This window comes from Lampetra planeri, chromosome 35, assembly GCF_965212315.1.
Source record: "Lampetra planeri chromosome 35, kcLamPlan1.2.h2, whole genome shotgun sequence".
Lineage (NCBI taxonomy): Eukaryota > Metazoa > Chordata > Hyperoartia > Petromyzontiformes > Petromyzontidae > Lampetra > Lampetra planeri.
The window spans coordinates 2,453,974-2,481,774 of record NC_136141.1 but is presented as its reverse complement, the minus strand read 5'-3'; the positions used below and the strand labels follow the sequence as shown (position 1 = coordinate 2,481,774).

At 47.4% G+C, this 27,801-nt stretch overlaps 1 protein-coding gene across 5 annotated transcripts; it reads left to right on the top strand.

Annotated features, from left to right (window-relative positions):
• The first annotated feature begins 522 nt into the window (after positions 1-522).
• On the top strand, positions 523-26,481 carry LOC144730252 (protein FAM234A-like). Of its 5 annotated transcripts, none has more exons than XM_078610903.1 (15): positions 523-604; positions 4,511-4,530; positions 7,370-7,702; positions 8,585-8,830; positions 9,580-9,699; positions 10,880-11,071; positions 12,984-13,123; positions 14,003-14,150; positions 15,133-15,283; positions 15,611-15,766; positions 17,140-17,221; positions 17,554-17,709; positions 18,248-18,341; positions 22,412-22,652; positions 23,025-26,481. In XM_078610903.1, exons 1-15 carry the CDS (start codon positions 552-554, stop codon positions 23,041-23,043), a joined length of 2,151 nt encoding a protein of 716 aa, XP_078467029.1. In that variant the 5' UTR covers positions 523-551; the 3' UTR covers positions 23,044-26,481. The 5 variants fall into 5 exon arrangements, with proteins under 5 accessions (XP_078467029.1, XP_078467028.1, XP_078467030.1 ...); XM_078610902.1 differs by having other exon boundaries at positions 14,000-14,150; XM_078610905.1 differs by lacking the exon at positions 523-604 and adding an exon at positions 640-1,219 and having other exon boundaries at positions 14,000-14,150.
• Positions 26,482-27,801: the final 1,320 nt, after the last annotated feature.

The following is a 27,801-nucleotide window of genomic DNA, read 5'->3' as shown; positions in this document are numbered from 1 at the left end:
ATCAGGTATAAATGAAATAGCAACAAAAATCTAACCAGAAAACTATAAACAGACATATAAGCAGACAGATATCACGCTTATATGTCTGTCGGAATGACAGCGTCCTAATGACAGCTCTGTTTCTTCACCTGAGGACGGCTGCTTGGGTTGTGGCCGAAACGTCGTGAGAATTTCATTTTATTGTTTTATTTGTATTATTTTATTGGTTTATTTTTAGTATTTTATTATTTCCCTTCTACGTGACTTTATCGAAAGAACCAAGAACGAAAGCTTTAAATATAAATTATACTTTATATCGTTAACACTAAGTTGTTTTAATTCTAGATTTGAAGCTTTCGTGACTGCAACGATTCATACTCTTAGATTTTTTCGGTAAAGTCACGTTCTATTATTTTTTCTAATATTTTTTTAAATTTATTTTTATTATTTCTTTTTTACCTTCGTGACTTTACCGAAAAAAACCTAACAGTACTAAGTTGTTTGCAGTAATTATGATAATTTATTCCATCCTCGCCCCACCCCCCCCTGGCCGCACCCGATGGTAGCGTCCAATGCGCTCGTCCCAAAATGGCCGCTGCGTTGAGCAGGGCACTGAAGCTTCCGGGTAAGTGAGCGCGGCTTCGCGTGGCCCTTTTGGCGACGTTTCGCCTCCCCCCCCCCCGCTCGCAGTCGGTCGGATTTACCGGCGAAGCGCCGCAATTTGTTTGGCGGCGGCGGGGCCTGTTTGTTAATTGGTCCACGATCCCTCCCCCGGTTTCCAACCGCGAGCGACCGAGGCTGCGTTAGATTCAACAAATTAAGTGGATGTGAGAATCGACGGTTCGATTCCCGTTTACGATTTTGCGCACGATTCGAATGCCGTGTAAGCCGACGTAGGTTGAGGAAATCGATTCGGTTTGAAGGAATCGTTAAACTTCGATTCGTTTGGGTGCCGCAAATCACGCCCTCCGTTGTGTTAAAACACATTTATAAATGTGATGGGAAATGTTTTAAAATGTTACTATTCGCCAAAAAGGCAGCTTCATCCAATGTTAATCACAGTCATACGTTTATGATGAATCACAGTTCGCCGTTGTGCCATTTATATCGACACCAGGACTCAACCAGCACAAATCTGTGATTCCGTTTTGACGCTTAAATATTTAATTCGGAATTAACAGTACAGTAGTGTTATTATCATACGCGTGTGTTCGTGACTAAAGGCGAGAATTCCCCAAACGTAGGTCATACATGTATACATTTTTGCATGACTTATATCTCGCGACGCAACATAAGTGTTTATCTTTTACGTTACGTGGTCGTAACCGCTGCTGGGTACGATTGTCAACATTCTTTAATTGTTCGTAAGTACATTTAACGTACGTAATTCATTTAAGTCTCTGTTATTTTGTGCGATGTGAAACGCTGCGGTGAATTTCAATGAGTGCGTGACGGGTTGGGCCGTCGATTTTCACCGAGTTCATTCAGGCATTACTCAATTGCCTCCTTTGTAAATTAATCATCAGCATGTTTTTTACCTTACATGTGTGTATATGTATACAACCGTCAGAATATGAAGGTGCTTTATGGATAATCGAACGTGTTTTGACATCGCCACAATGAACGTGATGGACACACGAGATAACGGCATACGACTACATTATTTAGACTGTGGATGAGTAAGATACAGAGAATCATTTCGATTTAAAGCTTTCGTGACTGCAGGGATTCATCTTCTTGGTTCTTTCGGTAAAGTCGCGTAGAAGGGAAATAATAAAAATAAAACATTACGGAATTTAATTGGATTATGTTTTATTATTTCCCTTCTACGTCACTTTACCGAAATAACCAAGAAGATACAGAGAATCACTTAACAGTGCGGTGGAAAAAAAATTACAAATCAATGTGTAAAGGAAAGCTTCACCGTCAACACTCATTTTCAGCAAAACCCTGTGTGTCAAAAAATATTTGACAAATCTCCATACGAGTAGATCTATAAAATAACACAAAAACATCCACGCAGGACAGTCAACAACCAGCTTGCTGTACTGCCACCTTCTGGTTACCAGCAGCCCAGACATTTTGGCATTCCCAACACTTGTTTTCTGGGCGATCCACCAACAGAATTAGAATCGGAATCTTTATTTGTCATGGATGAATCCGATGAGATTTGAAGCAAGGCCGTAGCCATGGAGTCAACATTGGGGGGGACCAAATCTTCCAGGGTTTTGGGGTCCCCCCCCTAGAAAAAAAATCTAAATTTGAAAACTCATTTCCTGCCATTTCCTGCCTAAAATATTAAACAATTCGTTAACACATAGGATTTATTTTTATTTATTTTTTACAATAATGTCTAATAGTGTATTGTATTTATTGCTCTGTTTTTTCTTTTGTACATTTTCTTGTTTCATTGTTTGTAATGGCAGAGATTAGGGATTAATAAAGTACAACCATAACCACAATTGTATCAACAGAAATCTATTTTATAGCAATATATTGGGGGGGACATTTTGAGCGTATTTGAATATTGGAGAGTATGTGTTCCCTCCGATAGATATTATAATTACGGCCTTGATACAAACACCCGAGCTTGGGCAACAACAACAAAAAACTCAACAAATTCGCCAATAACACTGTAGCCTTTAAAGGAAAAATATATAATTTGCAACGTTTCGGGCAATGACCCTTGAAATCGCACCTGAGGGAGTCTTTCTTTACTCCTAGCGAATCGCCCCTGTTATTCCCATTCTTTTTCTGTTCATATGCAAGTTAAACCTCTGCACCTTGCACATAATCACAGAAAGCTGTATCATAGTTGCAAGGACTTGGCTTGAGAAACACTGGACTAAGGTGCACTACAACCATCATTACAATACCTTGCTGATATCGTCAAGGAGCACAAACCATCATCTTGCGAACTCCGCTCATCCTCGCAGCAGCGGCTTTTGGCTCAGCCGTCGAACAGAGACGGTCACCGCATCACGTGGCGCTTTCGGATGCGCTTCTGCGGCTGTCTGGAACGCTCTTCCTTCCGATATTAGGAAGCCACTTGAGCTATGTCCTTTTAAATCTAAATTTAAAACTAATTTCTTTAGAATTGCTTTTTGTGTTTAGTTGTCCTAGAGCACCTGCGATTAGCATGGTTGGCTGCGTATGGTGCGAAAGAAGTTCAACATACATACATTAACATCAATCTTGTATTCCGTTTTTTACGTTTATCCTGTACTTGGACTATATGAAACGATGTGATGTTTTTGCACTGTAAACTATGTTCAGTCCACTGCTGGATGAAGGACCTCAATCCCAAAGGTCGTGGGTTGCTGCGAATGACAGGATTCCTTCATGCATCTTCAACATTTAGGGTGTAACATTTGTCGCGGTTTAAGAATGGGTTATTTTAGCATTGCGGTGAATGTGGCGGTTCATGTGAACCCATTACAACGTATACGATAAAAAAAAAACCACAATTCAATGCGTCGTGTGTTGCCAGCTTAATCATGGGTATTCGTCCTTGCGATCTTATAACCTCACTCAACTTCATGCCGCTGTGCCACTCTTTGTTGAATCTTTCAAGGCATCGCATGCATGTCCCTCCCACCTTGGCTGCCATTCCATTTTTTATTTGAAATACCTAGCAATGCATATGTACGGCTACTTTTGTCAATTTACTGCCGGATGAGGGTCCCCTCATGCCGTATTGAGGTGGGTGCGGGTGTTTGAACGCAGGGGGCGTTTATGTGGGGTTATAGAAGTAGAGTACAACAATGCATAGTCCCGAAGCAGCTTATAACCACATGTTTGTGCATGGTGGTCGCCCGTCCAAGCACTACCCAAGATGAACTCTGCTTAGCTTCCAAGATCTGATGAGATTGTGCACATTCGGTTTTATTTCACTATGTAACACGATATTTGTTCCTGGATAGTAAGTGTTATTTCCTAATTGCTTATGCCTCAAAAGTATAGAAAATGGATATTCCCCACAAACTTTGCTCTTGTGACCAGGACTTTACGTCAAGGAATGACACGAATGCACACCACGTTTTCTCATTGGAAATAGGTACATTTCAAAATATCACTGTCCTGGTCACAAAAGCAAAGTTTGTGGGGAATAATAGCCATTTTCTGTACTTTTGAGGCATAAACAATTAGGAAATAACACTTACTGCCCAGGAACAAAAAAACATTTTTATTACACAGTGTTTGTTGTCATTGGCAGCTAACACTATGCAGACTCTGAAATTAGAATTGGCACGGTGCCAGAGATATAGGCAGATAGGCCACTGGAGATTAAGCGTCACATTGACATAACTGCACATGACCTAACATGCTCTTGGCGTAGTGTCATCTATTTTTCAGTCTCTGGCTAAGTGATTCCCACCACAGTAATGTGGTACTGCCACCTCTGGCCCCAGGTTTGGCCAGTAAATGTGTTTAGCCAGGGTCCACCACACCTTTACTTTTTGACGTGGCCTACTTGGTAGAATTATCCCATTGCAGTTTAACCTTTGTTGTCCAATGTGTGCTTTTGCAGGTTGAGAACATCGGCTGTCAGTATGTAACCACCAGCTTCTCCATCCTGCAGACTAAATACACTGAAATAATAAACATCTCTCGATTTAAAGCTTTCGTGACTGCAGGGATTAATTTTCTTGGTTTTTTCTGTAAAGTCACGTAGAAGGAAAATAATAAAATAATAAACATAAAATAATTCTCACGACGTTTCGGCCACAACGCAAGCAGCCGTCTTCTCCACCTGAAGACGGCTGCTTGCGTTGTGGCCGAAACGTCGTGAGAATTATTTAATTACGTTTTATGTTTATTATTTTATTATTTTCCTTCTACGTGACTTTATCGAAAGAACCAAGAAGATGAACCTCATCTCTGTTCTATCGCTGCTTCACTCTAACGGAGGACGCAGCCGAACGAACTGCTCTGGTATCGATGTCTACGTAGGCTGTGTGTGGATCGTGTTGCTTACTACCATTTAATGCCTCATTCATGAGAAAAGAGACTTAATTATCACGGTTAGGTGAGGTGGCCCCAGTCGTGCAGAGCTCAGGAGTGCTGGGTATCTAGGCAGCCGCCTGTGATTGAATTGGGATTTCACGTAAATTGAGTTGATGTTCTCAGCCTGGTCGCTCGCTGACTTCTACGCAATAAAGCAATCGCATTAAACTTCACTGTGATTTATTTGACTAAATCCTTGACATTAGTATATGCACTGCCGGAGCAAGTACGATGCTGGGCATACAAGTGACGAACCTTACCCTTAATGCAGAGCGAAAAAGGCGAAAATAAAATTAGGGTGAGACACGATAGCGTAGTGCTCTGTCACTGGTGCACAAAAAAGTAATACCTGACCTGATCTTTAAAGTCTTTATTTTTCGTGAATGAAGCTTCAAACTCATGTTGGACGGCATAGAAACACACAGCCTATGGACGTATTTCTGGTTTAAGAGCTGCTATCTGCTTTTTGGGTTGTGTCCTTAACCCAGTCTAATGGTGCTTGCCACTTTCACGCCCGCTGGCATTTCTTACGCAGCTGTGTAAATTTAGACTAACCCCTAACGGTTCACAGCTTTGCTTTCAAAACTCGGGAGCCGACTCCTGCTTCTTGCTTGAAAAGCCTCAATGAGGCTTTCCTGGGTAAATAATAAATATTGATGATTGAGAGGGTTCATATCCAGGCTAAGGTCATTTGAGGCCATCATTTTTCCAGATCTCGTAAAAATAATGACTGGCTTGGTGTAAATTCAGTCGCAGTTGACTTATCAGAATCAGTATACTTATTGACACTGGAGGAGGAATACGATGAACTATGAAGCTGTTTTTTTTTACAGATGTCCAATAGGGGCAGATAAGAAACATTACAACAACAAACAGTACTAAATCATGACAGTTGTGCAAAGTAGAAGAAAGGTAAAGAAATCGCCCAAACACATCCAAATAATAATCCCTACAATGTAGAATCACCTTCACCAACTTGGAACCACAATCCGGTGTTTGCCGACAGCTAAATCTACCCCCGAGTGGAATTTGAACTCGCAGCCGTTTCAGTCGTGAGCCAAGCCTGCAGCTTACTGTGCCCCCGGGGGCAGGCATACATCCAGATCAGGAAGATTATTCATTTCGGCACCGTAGCACAGTGATGTCCTCTTTGCTCAACACGTCGTCAAAAACACCGACTTAAAGATAATAATTACATAAAAGTTGACGTTTGTGGGCAATGGCACTTCTTTATAGCATGTAGAGAGGTACATTGCACATCCCTGTACCTCTCTAACCTTTCCATATGGTGTGAAAGAGATGGGCTATCGCCCAAAACATCGTCTATTATATGTACTTCCTTTTTTCAGGCCACGGTGTTATTGACGAGCGTGTTGAGTTTGTTGTTGCTGTTGTTTGTGCAGCACTGCAAACGCAGTATAGCCGAATCATGTGTCCTCTTTTGAAGGATTTAGTGCAAACCTTGCCGCTGCGTTAGTAAGCAGCTTGCCGGCTGGTGTCGGTTACACGGAAGGGGACCTGACGTCGTCCTTTTCAACTTTCAACCCCTCGCTGCACGCGACCTGTTAATTTGTTACGCATCAACGGCATCGTGTTCCAAATCGGTCAATCATCAGCCGATTTTTTTTCGATTTAACGCTCCGTTTCCTTGAGGGTGAAAACATTACGTTTTTACGTCCAATCGTTGGTTCAGATCGTTTAAGTTGCACATTGGAATTATACGCAACGCTTTTTTTTTACTTTGATTGAAATCATGATTTATGAAATTTTTTTGTCAATTCCCTCAACTTTTCTAATGCTCAAAGTTCAAAACTTTACGTAAATTTTCACGTAACGGTTATCGTGCTGCGCTGGTATAATTATGCTTTATTGTAATTCACAACTTCATCTTTACACATACTTTTAAAATCACATTGCTTTTTTGTTTCACGCTTTATGAACATTGTGTACATTGGAATGATTATTACAAGTTGATTCTGCAAGTTTGCAATTTGATAACATAACCTTTACTATGGATACCTTTGTATCTCTATAGTCTACACAGTCCTTTATTATGGGCATTGCCGATCAATGCTCGTATGTTAACGCTAAAATAATTAAAGTGATCATTTATAGCTCTTAGTCAATTTTCCTGCTGGATGAAAACTACTGCAGACTATACTCGTCTGTGAAAACACAACGCCTTCATGATAGCCTTGTACTGCTATAGAAACTTTGCGAATACCAAATGCGCTCATGGTTTGATCTGGTGAAGGCTTTCCCAGCCCACGTCGGTCCGTGGGGAGTTAATCTTACCACACTTTGATCCGTGCACTGATTAAAACCTGCGCTCTCCCGTCACCGCTGCCGTATCCGTCCAAGTTGTGGCGTTTGTCCGTCTTAGGTAAGCAGGGACGCGGTTCCGGTGAGTACGACCCTCTGGCCCAGGTGGACAGCCAGGAGAGCGGGGACGAGGAGGAAGACGAGGAGGAGGAGGAGGACCAAGACGAGAGGATCGAGGGCGCCGCCAAGCAGCCGCGCGGCAACAGCAAGACCAACGGCAGCGCGGTTCCGCGAGCCATGGACACCTTCAACAACAACCAGCAGCCGCTGCAAACTCAGGCGGCCAGTGCCAAGGATAATGATGCCGCCGCCGCCAAGGGACCGGCGCTCGACAACGCAAGCAACGTGGAACTGCGCCCCCTCCGCAGCGACGAGGCGGATGCCAATGGCCCTGGTGAGACCGCGTTCGTGGGGTGGCGGGTGGCGGGGGGTGGTGTGGTTGTGAGTGCATCGCGCTATGAAACCGGCGACCTAAGTTAGTTTCCTGGCCACGGCTAACATCGGTGGCGAGTGATATCTGCACCGGTTGTCGATGCCCCCTTCACAAACCACCACTGAACTGGGTTGTGAGGTGTGGTCAAATAATCCCCGTGATTGACACGGCGTGGGGAGGCCTTTATCCTGCAGTGGTTTGTTTAGGGGGCTCTAATTTATGGGGCACCACAATGAAAATATAATTTTAAAAGTTGAAGGACTGCATGAGTAGGGGTGCATGAGCACCAACAAAAACTCAAGAATAGAGGGGGTGGACAATTAGAATTATTGAAATTTTAGTTGGAGATTACAAAACTAGAATAATGCAAACAGCTCTTGTAGCTACGTACCTCGGCTGTGTGTTCTGTGTGTTTGTTTGTTGAACTTGTTTCTTACTGTACGTAGCCAACCGTGCTAATCGGTGGTGCGGGGGAAGTACAACAAACTAAACACAAAAAGCAGTTATAGGTTCCAGTCTGAAACGAGCATAGCAACATCACTCCCACACGTTAAACTTACACTACAGTGTGACAGCGGTTATTATAACTGATCATATAAAGTCCTTTTGTTAAATTTCGATTTAAAGCTTTCGTGACTGCAGGGATTCATCTTCTTGGTTCTTTCGGTAAAGTCACGTAGAAGGGAGATAATAAAATAATAATTAAGCTTCAAACGGCTATATTACATCGTGTTCTATCCGACATTACAGCAACCGTTAGCTTGTTACGTCCAGAAGCGCCGGCCACTTGCATCACCTCTACACGGTCATCACCCCCGCTCAACGCGTCACCGCGTTGCGCAGGCGATTTGCAGAATCCGCGCCAGCAGCAGAGCGGCGCGACGAGGGGCGACGCGGAGAGCGCACGCGGCACCGCCGACGGAAAGGGCCCGGCGCGGAACGAGAGCCGGAGTGGCCGCATGCGCACGGCCGCCTTCATCGTGGCGCTCTTCGTCTGCGTCCTGTCAGTGCTCGTCTTCGCCTTCTTCATCCCGTGCCCCGTTGTGATGCCCCCACGCGCTGCCTGGGAGGTCGCGCTGCCGGCACATGGTAGGCATCGACGGTGACGGGTTTTGTTTTGACGTTTGGAGGAGCTGTCGCCGGTGAAACGGAAGTTGCAATTTAAGATGTGGAGGTGGCCGGGTGGCTTGGGAGGATCACAGTGGTCATGTCGGAGACTCGGAGCTGATACTGATGAGATTCTGGGCACGGGTACAGGTTTGGGTTTAAGTCACACCGTCGTTCAACAAGGCGCTGAAGTTGAAAGTCTCTTGGTCTGGTCGCCAGTGATGGCACGAAAAAAATAATTAGTCTTTTTTGTCCTTTACGTATGAAACATCCAGTCCTGAAGACTCTAACGTTTTCCATTGCATTGCAATATGACGATCACTTCTATAGCAGGGCATGTGAAACGGTGCACTGCCATCTCATGTTCGGGTAAACTGTGACGATTAAAATGGATGCCCTTGCGCACGATACCTGCATACAATCATGTGATCGATGAACATCGAAGCACATTAATTGCGCTTTATATGCAAAGCTTTTAGGCTAATGGAATGAACGAGGCGGTGAAAACAATGCCAAAAATCATTAATTTTTTAATTGAATTGTGACCCCCCCAAATCCGGACAATTAATCAATTTGATGGCGTGTGATGCATTAATTCCCTTCTCTCGATGACTCCCAACTTTCGTCTACGCTCGATGGCACTCGTGTTCTCACATGCGGCGAGCTAACGGGCTCGGCCCAGGATCGCCAGCGACTGTGCTCACGGTGGTCTCTCTGTCTCACCCGTGCAGTGGAGTCCACCATCGCGGTAGCCATGCTGCGCGTCAACAAGGACCCCACCCCGGACGTGATCGTCCTGTACCGCACCCTCAACGACAGCGGTGACGCTGCAGCACGCTGCGCCAAAGCCGGTGAGGACCCGGGCCCACGGCATGCCAAGACCCAACCTCACTAAAAAAAAAACGTCTGGCGTCTCATAGCTACACAAACTCACTCGCGTGGACACGTGGGATTGGACGCCATGTTAATGAGGAAGAGACTGTCAAGCACGTGCCATTATCACTGCGCCATCACCCAATGCGTTTTAATGAATTATTGATTAAAACGTTTTTTTTTAGCTTCTTACACACGCATTCAATGGTGTGTCGTGGACTCATTTAATATGCAATGTATGCAACTTAGGTGCAACGTTTTACCTGACTCCAGTGCTATGACGGAGCACCTGACTGACTAATTAGATACTTATTTTCACACTAACAGCCCCAGGACACACCTAGCCTAAGTGTGTAGCACAAGATAAGAGCCGTTTGTTTCTTTTGGGTTTGTGCTTTGCTTTAAAAATTCCGGGGGTTCATCTACCAACCGGGTCTGCTTGGGTCAGCAACCTGAAAAATATTTCCGCATCCGGCACACCGCATCCAGTATATCTCTCGCTATTGCTGCGAGTCATGTGCCTACTCAATTTGCCAGAAACCCAGAAAAGTTTGGTGAGAAATTAAAAGAGATAAATGTGCAGCCTTGCAATTATCTGCTCACGCCAAAAAACTCTTCCAAAAGGGTTTTTTGGCTGACTTTTCCACAATGACCAGTCGTCTTAGAAGAGGTGCGAGTCACCACACTTTACCCCACCGCACACGAACTGCCGATAATCTAACCTTGATGTATCCATTTGTACTGCTGGGTGGACAGTGGGCGCCACTGTGGCGAGATGTTAACTCCCTCGCCTGGTATGCAGGAGGTCATGGGTTCGATCCCGACCCTGATGCCTGTTTATTTTGAGTTTGCATGTTCTCCCCGTGGTCGCGTGGATTTTTCTCCGGGTCCTCTGGTTTTTCCCTCCACATTTAGAATCAACGTGTTTTTAGAGTATTTGGCTGTAATAAATTTCCATATGATGATAAGCCACATTCGTTCAGCTATAATTTGTGATAGCCAGGTCGCTTCTGAAAAAGAGCTATACAGTGGGCCTTTCCTGGTAAAATAAAAACAACTAGAGTTTAAGGAACTTGCACCGTCAATTCACCTGTGCTCACCATTGCACCACGGCAGCATCCCTGAGCGCGGAATTTTTTCCCACTGTGGGGCCCGCAGGGTTTGCCTCCGGGTGCATGGAGGTGATGGCGCTGTCAGGCGTGGACGGGGCCCGGCTGTGGCGCCGCCCGCTGCGCGGGAGGCCCAGCTCCTTGCGCTGTGACGGGAAACACGGCGGCTCCAAGGCGGAGAAAGGGCGCTGCCTGCTGTCGGGAGAAATCGGGCCGCTGCGTCGCATCGTCGCGGATAACGGTACGTGATGCTCGCATCTTACTCGGGCTTATCTGTCCGGGTTGGCGATGTAAACACGGAAAGTTAAAACCACAATGTTGGTCCTGATGGTCATGCAATAATCTTAAGTCCGTTTTTGACGTTTACACAACTTGTTTTTACCATGAATGTTTTTGTTTAAGTTATTTTTCCCGAGTTAACTTTCATAATGGGATATCTATAATGATTTGTGTTTGTGTACTGTTTTCGATTACTTTGTGAGGAAGTTGTTTCCACGCCGGTTTCTATTTGCGTTATTGTTTTTACACTATTGCTGTTGTCATATTGGTGGCCAAGCTCGCTCTTGCAAATGAGACTCATCTTGATGGTCTCTTGACTTCTCACCTGCTGAAACACAATAAACTAAACCCAAGTGAGTGGCCGCCAACCCAACATAGGACCCTATTTAAAAAAGTGCCATGAGACCCGAATGGGTGATTCTTAGGTAAATCACTTTTTTATTTTAAATTATTTCTGCATGCAAGAATATAAATTTGCAAGGATGATAATGTGAGCCAGCGATCACCGTGATCCGATTAAGCCAAGCCATGAAGGCTTCTTAGAACTGAAGACTCGCGGCCAAATTATTGTATTGTTACACATTGTCACGAGCTTAAAAAGTGCACACACAGTATCTGCTTCTTCAATCCATCACCCCCCCCCCGCTCCAACAACAGCATTTCAAAGTGCTTATTCTCGAAAAATCGAGTTTTACCAACGTATCATTGCTTTTAAAAAGCACACATGTATAACCCATAATAGAGGTTTTTTGGGTTAGATCGCGTAGATATATAAATGTGTCGTTAAATCCGCCACCACCCGACACAGCCAACTAGTAAGGGTTGTCATGTAAAACGGAACGTACGACGTTTTGCCAGTAATTACAACTAGCTTCTTCAGGTGACATGTGTCCACAATCTTTATTCCATAGCGTACGTTCTGAAATGGGTATAACGTTTGAACAATCCCCAATGGGCAAATTAACTCAGGACTCGGGGAGCCAAATTAATGACCCGTTTCCATGGACGCTGGGAACCGGCCCAGAAACAGTTTGAGGAACGTTAGCACCTCCCTCCTGGGCCGCCTTTCCATCACTTGGTGAGCCCCAAGGTGCCGCGTGTCACATGACTCTTCCAATCCCACTGTGTTCCTCCCACCCCCTTTGTTTCGCTCTCTCCCATCACTCGCTGTCGTAAATCAGAATCTGAACTTTCTATTTAACTTGGAGAAATCCGATGAGCCATGAAGCTCCTTTTCACCGATGTCCAGTGGGTGGCGGGGTCAGAAAGTTACAATTGTGAACAATAAAAAAAACACGATCGGAGTCCAAAGTCTCCAGGGCTAGGCAGTAGGAGTCGAGAAGAGTTTGCCATACCCATGAATGGTTTAGGTTAAACAATATTTTTGTTTACTAAAATCGATTCGTTTTAATTGTTAACATTTCCATTGTATGTGTTTAACAACGTGGCCGGGAGGTCACAATGAGCGACTGCTTCTAGTATTGGCCCAGGTAAAAGGCCCCATTAGTTTACAGAAGTCACCCTCGGAGCCTGGTTCCGGTGTCTTAACTGGAACTGTGCTGCCTCTTTCAAGTTTCATTTGTTAGGTATAGCCCTGTGAGCCATGCGGCTCTTAAGTCGGGTGCAACCGCAACAAACAAAATATGAACACAGAACATCCCAAAGCGACGACGCGCAACAGAAACATGGCCTCGTTCCAGCGCCGAGCCGACACACTTCACATTGGTCATGGGAACGAGGCACGAGACTAAAAAGTATTGAGAATTCAAGGAGTTCTAGGAAACACCCCCGAACCGGCTTGTGTGGCTGCCTTGGCACTTTGTTAAATTGATGAGTCCCCAACTCTAATGCTGGGCCCTGTGCTGCATTCGCAGGCAAGGACATCTGGGAGGCATGGACGGGGGCGGAGGACGAAGCCCCCCGGGTGCTGACTCCTCCCCTCGAGGTCGGTGACCTCGATGGGGACACGACCCCTGATCTCCTCTTCTGGGTCGCGCCCTCTGTGACCTCATCGGTATGACACTCCAGAAATGCACCTCTCGAGAAAAGCCTTCCCTTAGTGGTGGTGATGTCTTGTGTGTTGTATGCATGTTGAAATTTGTTCGCACCACACGTAGCCAACCGTACCAATCGGAGGTGCGGGGAAAGGACGACAAACAAAACACTAAAAGCAGTTCTAAAGAAACGAGTTTTCAATCTAGATTATGTAAAAGTGCATAGCTCCAGTGGCTTCCTAATATCAGAAGGAAGAGCATTCCAGACGGCTGCAGAAGTGCATCTGAAAAGGCGCGATGCAGTGACCGTCTTTGTCCGATGCCCAGCCAAACGCCGCTGCTAGGATTACCGGCGTTTGCGTGCGACCTTGTAATGGACGGGACGAGAGAGAATTAAAAAATGAGTCACGTCTGTAATCCAGTGCCGAGGGTTGGTGGATCACACACAGATCGTCGTGAGCTTTGATACTCCTAACCTGCTGTGCTTTCGAAGTGGCTTGAGAAGTGGCCAGGAGGTGGTACAGCAAGTGGGTTCATAACCCATCTGTGTGATCCTTTAAGTGTTGTTTCACTATTCATCAGTTTCTTAATCGTACTTCAGAGAAATAACTATTCCTCTGTTGAAGTTCATTGTTGTGCTTACACGAAGTAAAATTGTGCTTGTAATATTTATTTTATCCCGTTCATTTATATATAATGTATGGTGGGCAGCAGGGAGCAAGACAACATTATCTATTTACTCTGCTTCCTGACATGCATATCAATATTACCCACCTTCAACAACCCACACGGACCAGGGTGGTAAAGTATTGTTAGAAAACCTCTTTAACCAACATGGCATGGGGAAGGCCATCATCCAGCAACGGGTTGACAGGGTACTGCAAATCTCTTGCCAGCAGAATGGTTCCTTCCTGCTCCTGTCCGGCTCGTCGGGGAAGCCGATTGGTTCGGCCGTGTCACATAACGCCATCGCCCCGGGAGAGAAGCCACTCCCCCTGCGGCTACTCTTCACGGCGCATGGAGACGCGTTCGTGCTCATCGCGTCCGGTACGGTACTACCCAACTGTGCAGAGTTGGTATCCCAGTGGCGGGTCAGTGGTTCGCGCGATGCATGACGAACCAGGCAACCTGAGTTTGATTCCTGGCCACGGCTAAAATTGGTGGCGAGTGATATCTGAACCGGAACCTGGTCACACACGCGTTCTTTACCAACACGCAATGACCAGCGTGGTGAAGTATGGTCAAACGATCACCTTGATTGATGCGATGTGGCGAGGCCTTCATTGAACATTGGTTGGAAGGGCTGTGAATTATATATATATATATTTATAATTCAGGTGATGATGCCACTACTACTCATGATGTTGATTATGGTCATTCTTGAGGTAGCGTTAATCATATTGTTGCTGCTGACAACAATCTTGGTGGTGATTCGGATTGCTTTTAATGTCGTCATTGATAATGCTCTTAGCACTGCGGATGTTCATAGTGCTGCTATTGCTACTGACCATAATAGTATTGCTACTGCTGAAGATGATATTGATAATGTTTATTTGGTTTACCCAGTGAGAAATAATTTGCAAGAGTGAGCTGGGTCACCAAGTTAAAACTAATAAACTATAAAGATTTTTGTATTTTACCAGGTAAGGCCCACTGAGCGACCTGATAGCTCAACGAAAGTGGCTTATCATGTGGACATTTATAGTAGCCAAATTCTTTAAACGCGTGTTGATTATAAATGCAGAGGGAAAAACCGGAGGACCCGGAGGAAAATCCACGCGACCACGGCGAGCTATGGGGAGAACACGCAAACGCCAAATATACAGGCGTCAGGGTCAAACCCATGGCCTCCCGTATATCAGGCGAGGTAGTTAACATCTCATCACCTTGGTGCCAAAATTACAAAAACAAAGTAATGAAGCAAAGCAATCTGAAACAAAAACAAAGATCGGTGACTATGATTGGTGGCGATGACGACACGACCGTGACGATTTATCTTCATGCCTCCTGAACGTGCCGCGATGCCCAGGTTGGGAGGTGCAGGCGCTGTCCCTGGCGAACATTTACCTGCGCGCCGTCAGCACGGCCTCGCGCTCCACCGTGGCCCCCACCCTGCGAACGCACGCCGCCGCGTGGGCTGGCATGGCCGACAACCTGACCGGCATCGTGCTGGTGCATCGGTACCCTCACTCATTCTTTTCTTCTTCTTTCTTCTTCTTCCCGCTGTCGCTGGGCTCAGGCTCAAATTGTTAAGCAGGCCGGCCGAGTGGTGGAGTGAGAGTTGTTGTGAAGTGCAGCGTGGTGGCTGAGCACAGCATGGATGAGACTAAACAATCAGTCTGGTATACAGTCGTCAACAAGGTTGGGTGGATAAATCAACAACTGAAGTTTGTGGGAACAGTAACCATAGTATTGCCTGCCAGTGATCGAGGGTCCATTTATCGGGTCACCCACACGGGTGTATATCCTGTTGTTGCTCGCCGTCCCCTGTGTATGGATCGGACCAGTTCCAGTTTGGGTCCGATAGAGGCCGTGGTGCCAATCCCGGTGGGGGCGTGGCACGGACACCCGGCCCTGCTCGTCGCCGCGGCTGGGAACGTCCGGCTGCTCAACGCCTCCGGCCTGGAGACGCTGTGGGAGGTCTCCGTGTCTCGGCTGCTCAGGTGCCCACACCGGCGTGCCACTCTCGCACACCGCCCCCTTCCACCCCCTACCCCCCCCTCGTCTGCTCAGACCATAACTAGAATTCCAAATTACCCGCAGACTACTCAACTAGGATCATACATTGCAATTGTCACCCCCCTACTGGAAGACTAATGCCCGTTTGCAGGCCAGGTGCCAAGCCACCTTGTGCCCACAGGCTGTCAGCTGCTAGACTGGGAGTGCCCTCTTTCAAATGTGTTGAGATGAGGTGCGTTGTAGAACGCTCTGAGATGCATAGCTGTCAACCCATACGGTTTTCAGGTCCATACGGTGTACAGCCATTTCAATTCGGGCAAAAAAATTGTCTGTTTGTATTTTTCCCTTGTGAGACTTTGTGGAATGATCAATGAAGGGGCACGGGGTGACCAATAAGGTCTGAATTGGTCTGTAATAAGGTAGGGCACTGATAAGGGGTTTCACAGGTATGGAGATGTCCTGACGCATAGGGCGCTTTCTAAAAAAAAAAATCATTGCCATTCATACAATGTGGATTTGTAGTTCCGTCTAAATGCAACGGCATCTTTAGACGCTTACAGAAACAGTGGGTGTAATTATTTGATCGTGGGAAACGAAGGTAGACTGGTAGAATGTGTTGCTGTGGAGCGTAACATGCGTGGAGGGGAGTAAAGTTTTTTGAGAGGGTAGATGTTGTATGTATGTATGTTGAACTTCTTTTGCAACGTTCATAGCCAAATGCGCTAATCGGAGGTGCGGGGGGAGGACAACAAACTAAACACACATAGTAGTTTTCAGGGGTGAGTTCGTGGCGACGCTCGAAGATGGCAAGTGTGATTTCGAAATTCACCGGGGTTAGTACAGTATGAATTATCACAACGTAGATGACCGTTGAGATGAACATTTAATCGCAACCAGAGGAGAAAAGGAAGCTTCTGGAGCAGATTTTGTGGGTGATATGGCAGCAGAGAGAATTGCAGAAAGTCAGGATGTCAGATGAGAAGGAGTGAACACCCTCCGGGCCAAGTTTGACCAGTGATCTCCTTAGCAGGCCTTGGTTTAATGGGATGTCTTGCACAATGAAGGTTATTCTAACATTTTCAAGTTCATTTCAAGTTCATTTTCATTTATTAGGTATAGCCCTGTGAGCCATTCGGCTCTTGAATCGGGTGCATAATGATGGGACAGAGGTGGGCTGGTGTGCTTTTTCTTTAAGGATATTAAATATAGTACGTAGATTTATGTACATATGTTGAACTTCTTTCGCACCGTACGTAGACCAACCGTGTTAATCGGAGGTGCAGTCTTATCGCCAGTTATTCTTTGACGAAGACAGCATGAATGGGTGGTTTTTTTTGTAAATGCTATTTCTCTTTAGTCTGCCAGTGTACGGATTCTTCAACAACGACAGTATCCCGGATATCCTGGTGGAACACGAGTTGGGCCAAGGCCTCATGCAGGTGAGCAGTGAACCCAGGAAGCAAAATAGATGCACGTAGTTTATAGGTTGTGTGTTTTACATTTTCTGTATGTATATTGAATGTCTTTCGCATTGTACATAGCCAACCGTGCTAATCGCAGGTGCGGTCTTACCGTTGTGCGTTCGTCAGCGCTGTCTGCGCATCGGTTCGTACGCCTGTCCGCGCTCCTATTTATGTACCCGACCGTTCGTCCTTATCGCTGCCCGTGCGTCCGTCTCACGAGTCCGTCCTCGCGTGTGCCCGACGGCACGCTTGCGTGCCTGCGTGCGTGCGCCCATGCATGCATCCGTCCCGCGTGGCTCGTGTCCTAGGTGTCCGTGCTGGACGGTTTGTCGGGCTCTGCGCTGTGGACGGCTGCGTTGGGAGCAAGCGGGAGCCGCGCTGCGGGGGTGTCCGTGCTCTCCGTGGTCGGCGGTGGCCGCGACGCCTTCGCCTTCTGGGGCCGCGGGGCGCCGGCTGACTCCGCGGCGAGCACTCGCACGCACGCACAGATGCACGCACAGACACACGTGCACGCACAGACACACGTGCACGCACAGACACGTGCAAAGGCAAAGATCCCCCGTATAGCCTTAACAGACTGTAGGGGCAAGTGCTGTTAGCGAGCACCTATGAAGGCCAGAACGGCACACGAGGGGGTGGGTGGCCAGCACCATGCCCGACCGCCTTTGCCTCCCCAGTGGCGATGTTTACACACTGCACTAGGTCCTTATTTGAGGCTGAGTCGACCTAGGGGAGGACCAGGACCGGTTCAGATAATCATCACTGGTGTTGGCCGTGAGCGGGTAACGAACTCGGGTCGCCGGGTTCGTAGCACAGCGCGCTAACCGCTACACTACCGCTCCCCACGACACGTGGACGCGCACACAGACACACGTGCACGCACAAACGCATACGCACGCATAAAAAGCACAGGAACAACCGATTAGATTTAACCGACATAGCATCCATCGCAAATTCATTGATTCAACGTCTCTTTTTTTTGTTTTTTGTCCGGCCGCACAGAGCGCTGTCCACCAGCTCTACCTGCTGCACGAGGAGAAAGCTCACCTGCTCATTCCCCTCGCCAACTCGTCGGGGCCCGTGGAACAGCACGCCAGTACGTACCCTAACCCCCATCCCTCCTCTCCCACCCTCCGCAGTGATTCAATGAATCGTCACAATGCGATAAAAAAATCGATTCCATTTTTATCGAATTTTTACCGTCTCGTTTATACGGATTCGTTCGGTCTGTTGGTCTGAGCGCACACATACAGCCCTCTGGTCAGTCCTCTCCCGGGTGACGGCTTTCCCATGCCGTGCGGATCACGGGGGTTACTTGACCATACTTTATCGTGCTCTGTTCTCGGCAACCAAAATAACAATTCGGTAAAAAAACGCTACATTTCAAGAGCCGCAACGCACTACGTGCTGAATACGAGGCAGCAGTCCTTGAAGAGCCGCGTGCGGCTCTGGAGTTGCAGTTTGCCGACCCCTGACCATGCCGGTCCGAGTGATTTGGTGGTAGGTCCTGAATGTATTTAGGTATATAATTACATGAATTGTAAATAACTGATGTTCATGCGTATGATTTCAATGCACGTGTCACGAGTGGAGGAACCGATTGCGATTGACGAATCTGCGCATCGTTACGAGTTGAAGCGTCGGCAACACCGTCAGACGAAATGAGCAAGCGGAAATAATCAGATTCAAGCCACCAGAGGGCGGAACTCGAACACCGCGTGTTCAATGTGTCCTCACATTTCCCAACTGCAGCCTCCAATCTCGGAACAATGCTGACAACAGCCGAACGCAATATGTCCTCTAGCCATCCAAGTTATTTTAACCTGTTTCTGACGTTAGTATTATTTCAATCTCATGTTACACAATTTTCACCCTCATACATCGTTCGGTGGTAGAGCGGTGGTGTAGTGATTAGCGCACTGCACTATGAACCCAGCAACCTGAGTTTTATCAATTCCCGGCCGCTGATAACATCAGTGGTGTCTGAACCAATTGTTCCCTGCCCCCCCACCTTCATATACCCGCGCATAGCATTGTGGTGAAGTATGGTCAAACAACCACTTTGGTGGACATGACACGGGGGAGGCCTTCATCCAGCAGTGGCTTGAACAGGGTGTCTAAATAGTAATCATAGTTATTATTCTGACGTTGCACCATGCCTCAGCTACAACACTGCAAAGTGTTCAAAGAACCTCGTAGCCACCGAGCAAAATGGGAAAATGGGAAGGTGCACTTTGCTTCGACGTACGCTGGCTTGCCTTTTTTCACGCCTGAAGCCTACACTGGATCACTTGTGGCAGCCGTTATGTAACCTGTAGTGCTTGCACTATAATCACTACGACAACACGGTTGACGTGCTTTAATCTGGCAGCGCTGCAACCTACGCACCACCCCCCCGCCCCCACGTTGGTGAATTAATTCATTATTAAATGTTAACATGGTCTCATAAAAAAAGTCCTCGCGTTATTGCTTCGATCCACGCTGTGTTTTTGGCGACTCTTCTTGTTCCATAGACGTTAGACTGGGGGGAAGATAAAGAACGCTTAGATTTTTCTGCAACAGTTTAACACAGAGTAAGCTTTCACGACCAATATTATCCATCGGAGGTTTTTCTTGTTAGATCGCGCAAATATAAACGTGTCGTTAAACCCACCACCACCCGACACAGGCAATTAGTGAGGTTTGTCACGGAAAACAAAACATGGCAATTCGTTACTAGTACAGCACACCGGTGTGTTGGAGAGTAAACCCACATCATTTACAATTCGAGTACGACATTTCGCCCGTAATTACAACTAGCATCATCAGGCGACAGCCAGAGTTGTGGAGAAATCCTCCTGCTTCGGTATTAAATCGAGGGATACATATGATGTTGTTACTTGTGAGCTAATCAGGTGTGAAGGCCAGGGTGGGTGTAGGGGGTTAATGTACGCATAACACATTCCTGCGGAGGGAGCTGGTAGGAACGTTGGGTTGCTCGGTCAATGGCCAGGGTCAACGGCAGCGTGGTGTATTCCCCAAATATGCCCGACTGTGAGGGCGGGCACAAGCCGGCGTGAGTAGGTTAAACGTTGAGTTTTTTTAAGGGCACCACGGGGTGACCAGCCCCTCCAAACCCAGCCCCACCCCTCCCACCCCCCACCCAGCCCCACCCTCCCCACCCAGCCCCTCCCCACCTCCCTCCCTCCCCACCCAGCCCCTCCCTACCCTCCCCTGCCCACCCAGCCCCTCCCTCCCCCCCACCCACTCCCTACACGGCGGACTGACACAATAACCCCCTGTGGGCTGGTGTAACCAGGAGGTTCCTACCAGTATAAATTACAATGGATATCCATTGTCTGCAACAGTTCACTTTCCTCCCACAGTCTGGCTCTTCCTGTCTTCTATATCATCGCATAACCTTGTATGTATGAATGTATGTTGAACTTCTTTCACACGTAGCGAACTGTGCTAATTGGAGATGTGGGGGAAAGACAACAAACTAAACACCAAAATCAGTTTTAAAGAAAAGAGTTTTCAATCGATATTTAAAAGTGCACAGCTCCAGTGGCTTCCTAATATCAGAAGGAAAAGCGTTCCAACGGCTGCAGAAGCGCATCTGAATGCAGTGACCGTCTTTGTTTTATGGTTAGCCAAAAGCTGCTACTGCGAGGATGACCAGGGTTCGCGTGATGGTTTATGCTCCTTGACGAGACCAGCAAGGTATTGTGGTTCATTTGTGGCGTGCACCTTGACAGTGCACAGTTCACGCATGTGCAGTTTGGTAAACTGTTAAACTATTTATTTACCAGGTAATGCCCAATGAGCTATTTTGCTCTTTTTCAGGAGCGATGTGGCCACAAATGATAGCTCAACAAAGTGGCTGAGGACATTTTTAACAGCCAAATACTCGAAATGCAGGTTTCTAAATGTGGAGGGAAAATCCACGCGAACACGGAGAGAACACGCAAACTCCAAATATACAGGCGCAAGGGTCGGGATCGAACCCACGACCTCATGTATACCAGGCAAGATAGTTAACATCTCGCCACCGTGGCGTGTCCACGATAGACATGCACACCCAGTTCAAAGGCTGGTGGGCAGAGAGGAATGTAGTTTAACTACCGCGGTTATAATCATTTGGCGTCTCTATATAGCGCATGCTTAAAATGTAAGTGCATACATTTGTTTTGCATCTGGAAGTGAAAATGGATTTTAATTCTGGTGTTCACCTTTACCGCATAATCATTTACAGTGCTGAAATGTGCTGTACCAAGCCAGCGGTTTACTGTCTTGTGAATTAATCAACAATTACCAACGACGATTATGACCACGATAAAGCAATGACAGAGTTCGTCTGTAGGTCACATGTTGCAGGGGTGATAATTTTCACGTGGCACTAAGGTGACACATTTAGGCAAAGTCCTAAGTAATAATAATATTGATATTTTGGAGAGAAAAAAGTTTGAACGCAATAATAAAGTGTAATGCGCCCTTGAGGCTGACGCAAGATAATAGTAAAAAAATAAATAACTCTGCTCATTCGTCAATAACACTGCCTTAAAATGAAAAAGTGTATAATGGGCCATTTTTTGGACAATGTGGCTATTCCATTGGAACCTCATTTGCCAGTCTTTTGGCGTCATCTGGTCCAACCCATGTGAAGACTAGGCTCTAAGGAAAGCTGTCTCGGGTGTGGACCAATCAACTTCAAGGACAGTGCATATATTATCAGAGTCATGTTTTTTGTTTGCATTATGGTTGCAGGTATTGTGGTCTATGCAAACATGACTCCTTGTAAAAAAGGTGTCAGTTTTGTTGCCAGATAGAAGGGTAAAAAACAATTATCAATGTGGCTATTCTTCACAGATCGTAGAGAGACCGGGGGGCTAGATGGGGATGGGCAAAACCGTGGATGTAAACTCTTCACAATAAATAACAACGCAGGTGTCCGCCACAGCACCACCGATTATCACAGTTGGCTACGTGCGGTGCGAAAGACGTCCAACGTGTACATGCGCAGCAGCGTGGAAAATTCTGCATTACGATTGCAGAAGCCATTCTGACCGCGAGACGGCCGACGTTTCACCTGACGTGCACTTCCACGTCGAGATGCAGCGTGATAACGGCGTTTCCCATGATCCCACATTAAGAGACGCGATTTTCCGGAACGTCTGTGGCACCCAGCGGCATTGTGGGACAAAGAGAAAGACATCGGATACGTGTTTGTGTCCGCACCGAGTGGCGGCGGTGGTGACGGCGGTGACGGAGATCCCGCTGGCGCGTTGCTGCGGCACTTCCGGTTCAGCGACGCCTTCGCCGCTCACGCGGAACCCGTGCCGGTTCCAGGGATGAGGGGCCAGCCCGGGACGGAGGGCGGCGAGGGCCTTCAGGAGTGGCTTGGCCTTCTCCAGTTTCAGGCCGTGCGGTGAGACCGGGGGGACGAGACACTCTGCACGAGGCGTCGCATCTCTTTTTAGTTGTCCCCAGTGACATTCCAGTTGTGATGCTGATGGTGATGAGTGATAATGAGAATTATCGTGTTGATGATAATGATGTTGAAGATGAGTTAGGCGATGGTAATGATGAAATTTAAACGTATTGTGACGAGGATAAAAGTTGATGGTGATGACAAATGTGATTATTGTGGTGATGATGACATGAGAACGATAAAGTTGATGATGAAACTAATAACAATAGTGTTGGTGGTGGGGATAATGCTAATGCTGGTGATAATGATTATGATTGTTACGTTGATGATGCTGACGACGATGACTCTCCTTCGTTCCGCCCTTTGCAGCGGTGACGATGTCATGTGAGCGAGATGGACGACGTCGAAAGATATTCGAGACGACGTCTCCCAGCTGCCGATCGCCAGCTCGCCGTCCCGTCGTTACCCCCCACGCGTGCGGTCCGCTCCGCCCTGACAACCATGAACTCGTGTGAAAAGTGAAAAGTGGGGGGGGGGGGGTAGGGGGACACGGATAGCATTAAACGATTTTAAGCAACGAGATGATGAATACGTATAAGTGCGGCCGACGCTGAACCGGCGCACGGTAACTCGCCCGTCTTCCCAGAGAGCTTCGGTTAAAGCTTGCGGGGCAATAGCTGCGGTCGGCTCGGAGCGCATGTTATAGAGAATCGCGCCTGCAGGGTCACCGCATCGCTCTTTGCTGACTTTTTGGCAGTGTCTCAAAGATCAGTTGCGTGCGGTGAAAGTGAGCTCTGTACGTCTAATACGGGTGGCGGCGGTGATTTTGATTTTTCGTTTTGATTTTGACGAGCGCCCCTTGTGAGAGTGCAAGCGTTGTCAGTGGCGCCGAGTGGCGCACCCTGCGTGTTGGCTTCGCCGAGATGGCGGCGGGGGGGGGGCGGTGACGGATTGACCCGGAGGGAAAACGCTTGCATTTGCCAATATTACTTGAAGTGCATAACTGCCCTCCTGCCCCGAATGTTCTCGCCGCTGTGCATGCACACGCACACGCACGCACGCACGCACACACAACATTCTTTCTCGTTTCTGGCCCCCTTACACTGGGACAAGCTGCCCCTTGCACGTCAAACAATCAGCCTCACTGTCCACTTTTCATTCTTCCATTCGCTTACCCCAAACTCCTCTTCCCCTCTGCCTTCCCCATCATCAACTTCACTACCCGTTCAGCGCACTCACTGGTACTCAACCACTCATTGTCACTCGTCATCGTGTATTTCACACATACTCGTATTCATGTACTACCATCATCAACTCATCTCATCGCACTGTTCTGCTGTACAAATAGTGAATTATTTGTTCATATTAAGCAGCTTTTTGTGTTTAGTTGTCCTTCCCCCGCACCTCCGATTAGCACAAGTTAAATGTACATCAATCAAGGCACTATATGAATTAAACTAAGATAACAACCCAGCAACACCTTTACATTCACACTTATAACTGTTCCTGAGACCCCCATTAATGGAATGATGAACATTTGCTGGCGGGCCACGGCACGTCACATGTCACCTGCGCAGGCATTATGATGTCACGTGATGTCACGTGATGTCATGTCACAACGTGTGTAACATGCGACTACTAAGCTGTGCCTCATCTCCACGCGTTTCACAACTCTTGTTTCACACCCGTCTCTATCTCCTGTCTACAGATGTCTCATCTCTATCTCATCTTTATCGCTATTTCATCTTTCATCTCAGTCATCCGTATCTCTTTATATCTCTCAACGAGCTACGACTCCTCAGGCAACCCCCAAGAGTCTTTGCAGGCCAGATCTGGCCAGTAGAAGAATGCCGTGTTAATACAACACCGGGTAAGAACGTAAGAGTAATAATTTGCTCGTAAAAATTGCAGCTTGCGTCAAACTTAAAGCCCTTAGGTTGCGTAAAACCTAAATCGACCCGTGTATGGATTACCTACGATGCCAAGTCCCATGGCAAGGATCTCAGCTCTCTGGCATGGTCTACTGACTCTCTCCACACCTGCCATGTGCCTGCATCCGTGAGCCCAAGAGTTCTTAAACGCCCACGAAATCTGTCCACCCTGTCCTAATTAATCCACAGGCAGGCCAACTCTTCACCCACGGGCTCCTGTCCCATGTAAGGTTTTAGGGCCTTGCCTTGTTCTCGATAATATTCCTCTGGCTGGGGGCCCAGTTATTTTTTAAAATCCAAGTTGAGTTTCTGCCAAATGCTTTCGACACACCATAAAGTCCTTTACAGCTGCCCTTTGGATTTACTGGGCTTTACCCGTGCCGTAAAGAGACTAGCAGATGTAGTTATGGGTTTGCGGTTGATATATTTGCGCTGTTTTGATCTTACGATGAACACAGTAGGACTGGCACTTGCGCCCCCTCCCCTCCCTGTTTATGTGTCGAAGTAAGCTGGGTGTCTGGGCAGTCGTGTTGCGTCGTTAAGGTAATCGCCTTGTTGTGGTAAAGCCACACTGGGCTGCTGCGTATCATAGCTGTTGCCTCATCACCACCTATTGATACACGGTTCAACGATTTACCCCAATGCCAGGGCATTGCCTCTTGATATCGCCCAGATATCGGAGCATTGCCTGGAGCGGCAAGTCAAATGTCAGATCTTCTCCACGGTCAAATGATCACTGGTTGCCACTCATCTTATTGTAGCCTCTGAGCTCGTGGTGGAAATGCCATTGACGGGGGCGGAGGAGGAGGAGGGGGGATGCTTTAAAATAGAATGTTGGCTGTTGGCTTGCGACGTCGCGTCTTCGACCACAAAAGGTCACCAACGGGGCGGGCTGCGTTGACCCACCAAGCGGGATTTTAACTCGTGTGACTTTCCCGGTGAGGGTCGGGTCCTTTGACCCCAGCACGCAATTCTCTCCGCATAAACGTACGAGGAGATCGGTGCGTCAACAGCAGTCGCATATCGGCACAATGCTGTGAAGGGGGGGGGGGGTGAACGCTGAATTCACGACTGCGGGTTATCGCCCAGTCCTACTCGGGGGTCTTGCGTCCACCGCTCTAGAAATGCTGCTGCGGTTTGTTTTGTTTTGCGGCCAGTGAGTTGCGATTTAGCTTTGGTTTTGCACAAAAGTGTTACCGTAATTTATGATGTACATTTTTTAAATAAAGCGCCTCGCTGCTGTCTGCTCGGCACCCGCTCTCAGTGCGACGCGCAAACCGGAAGGCTCCCGAATCTGTGCGTTGGACGTGGCCAAGATGCTCCGTTTTGAGGGGCCATACACATCGAGGTTGCCTCGTGTTCGCGCTCGACAAGAGCCGATGAGCGACGATCTGGTGTGAAACCTTGCCCAAGCGCCTGTTCTGCATCTCCACGTCAAAACAAAAATCAGACATCGTTTATTTCACCGGCCTCTTGAGCCTTTCGGCAAGCCCTCTTTGAAGGGGCTCCTGGAAGGCCCAAAAAGGTTGATTTTAATTTTTTACGTGGATATATGGAGATGACAATTCATGATTTAACTTGGAATGACTTGGCAGTGAAAGAGACCGAGACAAATGCGAGTCGGCAAGTCGGGGAAGGCCTGACGGACGAGTGTCACAGCAGTTGTTCGCGTGAATTATTTACATGTGCGTTATTTATTTTAAATATATATTTCTTTCAGACGGTTTCTTATATATATTCAGAGGATTGTGAGGACGCGACCACAGTGTATGCGCTTCTGCATGTGTCTGCAAAAGGCCGGCCAATCATCACGTGATGCGGCCGCCGCTACGCTGGCTCGCTGAATGAGGTGAAAACGACTTTGGAGAATAGTAAATCCACGTGTAACAAGACAACCCGCCTCCCGTGTCAAGTGTCTTGGTTTATTCCCGAGTGTGTGGGGTGGGGGGTTCCGCCAGTCACCTTGGTTTCTTTACCCCCCCTCCCACCTTTTGTAAAAAAAAAACTTTAAGAAGGAATTTGTTTAGCCGAAGATCCCAAGTCGGTAAAGGAGCAGCGATGCAATGTGCTTGCTTGCATCACTGCCAGTGGAAGGGCCTTCACGAGAGAGAGAGCGCTCAGTAAGCTTTCCCCATGAAGGGTATGTTGGTCTACTTTTTCACTGTGGCCAGACGCCTTGGTGAGAGGCGACAATACCTAACCGCTCTCCCCCACTGCACAAGCCCAGCCGATCGACTGGATCGCCGTCGTCACGTGCGTTTAGAGCGGTGGTTCTTCACCTTTACTGCAGCCTCACCCCCTTTGGTTCTCAGAAAGGGCATCTCGCACCCACAGGGCGTGCGTGCACCCGAGGTCAAGAACCACTGCTTTCAGAGTATTTGGCTGCTATACATTTCCACACGATAAACCACCGCGTTGCGCTTGTGATAGCCAGGTCGCTTCTGAAAAATATCTGTTTTGCGCAGTGGGCCTTACCTGGTCAAATAAAATAGTTATTCGTTTTTAAATGGATGTGGCGAGCCAATGTTATACAGCTGGGAGGACCCGTGGTTTTGAAATTTGCCCAATGTTTGAACTGCCTGTGCCTTGTGATCGAACCGGTGACCTCGGTGTGCTAATCATTACACCGTGGCAGCAATCGTCTCGAGGAGGACATGAAAAGGGTCCCGAGACTTCTTGGAGGCGTCCCTGGCATGCAGTGCAATGGCTATGTGATGTGTGCGTGAAGCCCTTTGTTGAGTCACTGGCTACATGGTCTGTGTGCTCGCACACGTGTACACGGAGTCGTGGTGTTCGCCTATTGGGGGACCCGAAGAAGTTGTGTTTGGCGGGTTCGTCTCTAAGTTTACGCAGCCCTCGTGAGACGAGAGAGAAACAAGAGGGTGATTTTTACTGAGATGGGAGAAACGTAGGCAAAGAGTAGAGATGTGACTCAGAGATGTAAATGAGTTCGGTGTTTTATGTTCCCGTAATTCGCTTGTTTTACTTTATTTGCATTTTGATTGAGCTTATTGCTTTAAATTAATCTCTCGTGATAATAAATCCAGGCGCCATCGAGCTGCTTGGGTATCGAAGACAAGTGTTCTTCACCGATTTTCAGAGGGGGGGGGGGGGTACTTTCGCCGATAGGACATCATCAGCGTGAGTGGGTTTCCGCCACACCATTTGAAACCATTGTTGGGTTTGACGGCAACACGACGATGATGATGATGGTG

What these genes read in the sequence shown, in the direction of transcription:
- LOC144730252 (XM_078610902.1), top strand. Translation starts at nt 552, where the DNA reads ATGCGCTCGTCCCAAAATGGCCGCTGCGTTGAGCAGGGCACTGAAGCT. An exon ending in GTTGAGAACATCGGCTGTCA is followed by an intron (nt 4,531 to 7,369) that starts GTATGTAACCAC and finishes TGTCCGTCTTAG; the next exon opens with GTAAGCAGGGACGCGGTTCC. An exon ending in GCCCGTGGAACAGCACGCCA is followed by an intron (nt 18,342 to 22,411) that starts GTACGTACCCTA and finishes TGTGGCACCCAG; the next exon opens with CGGCATTGTGGGACAAAGAG.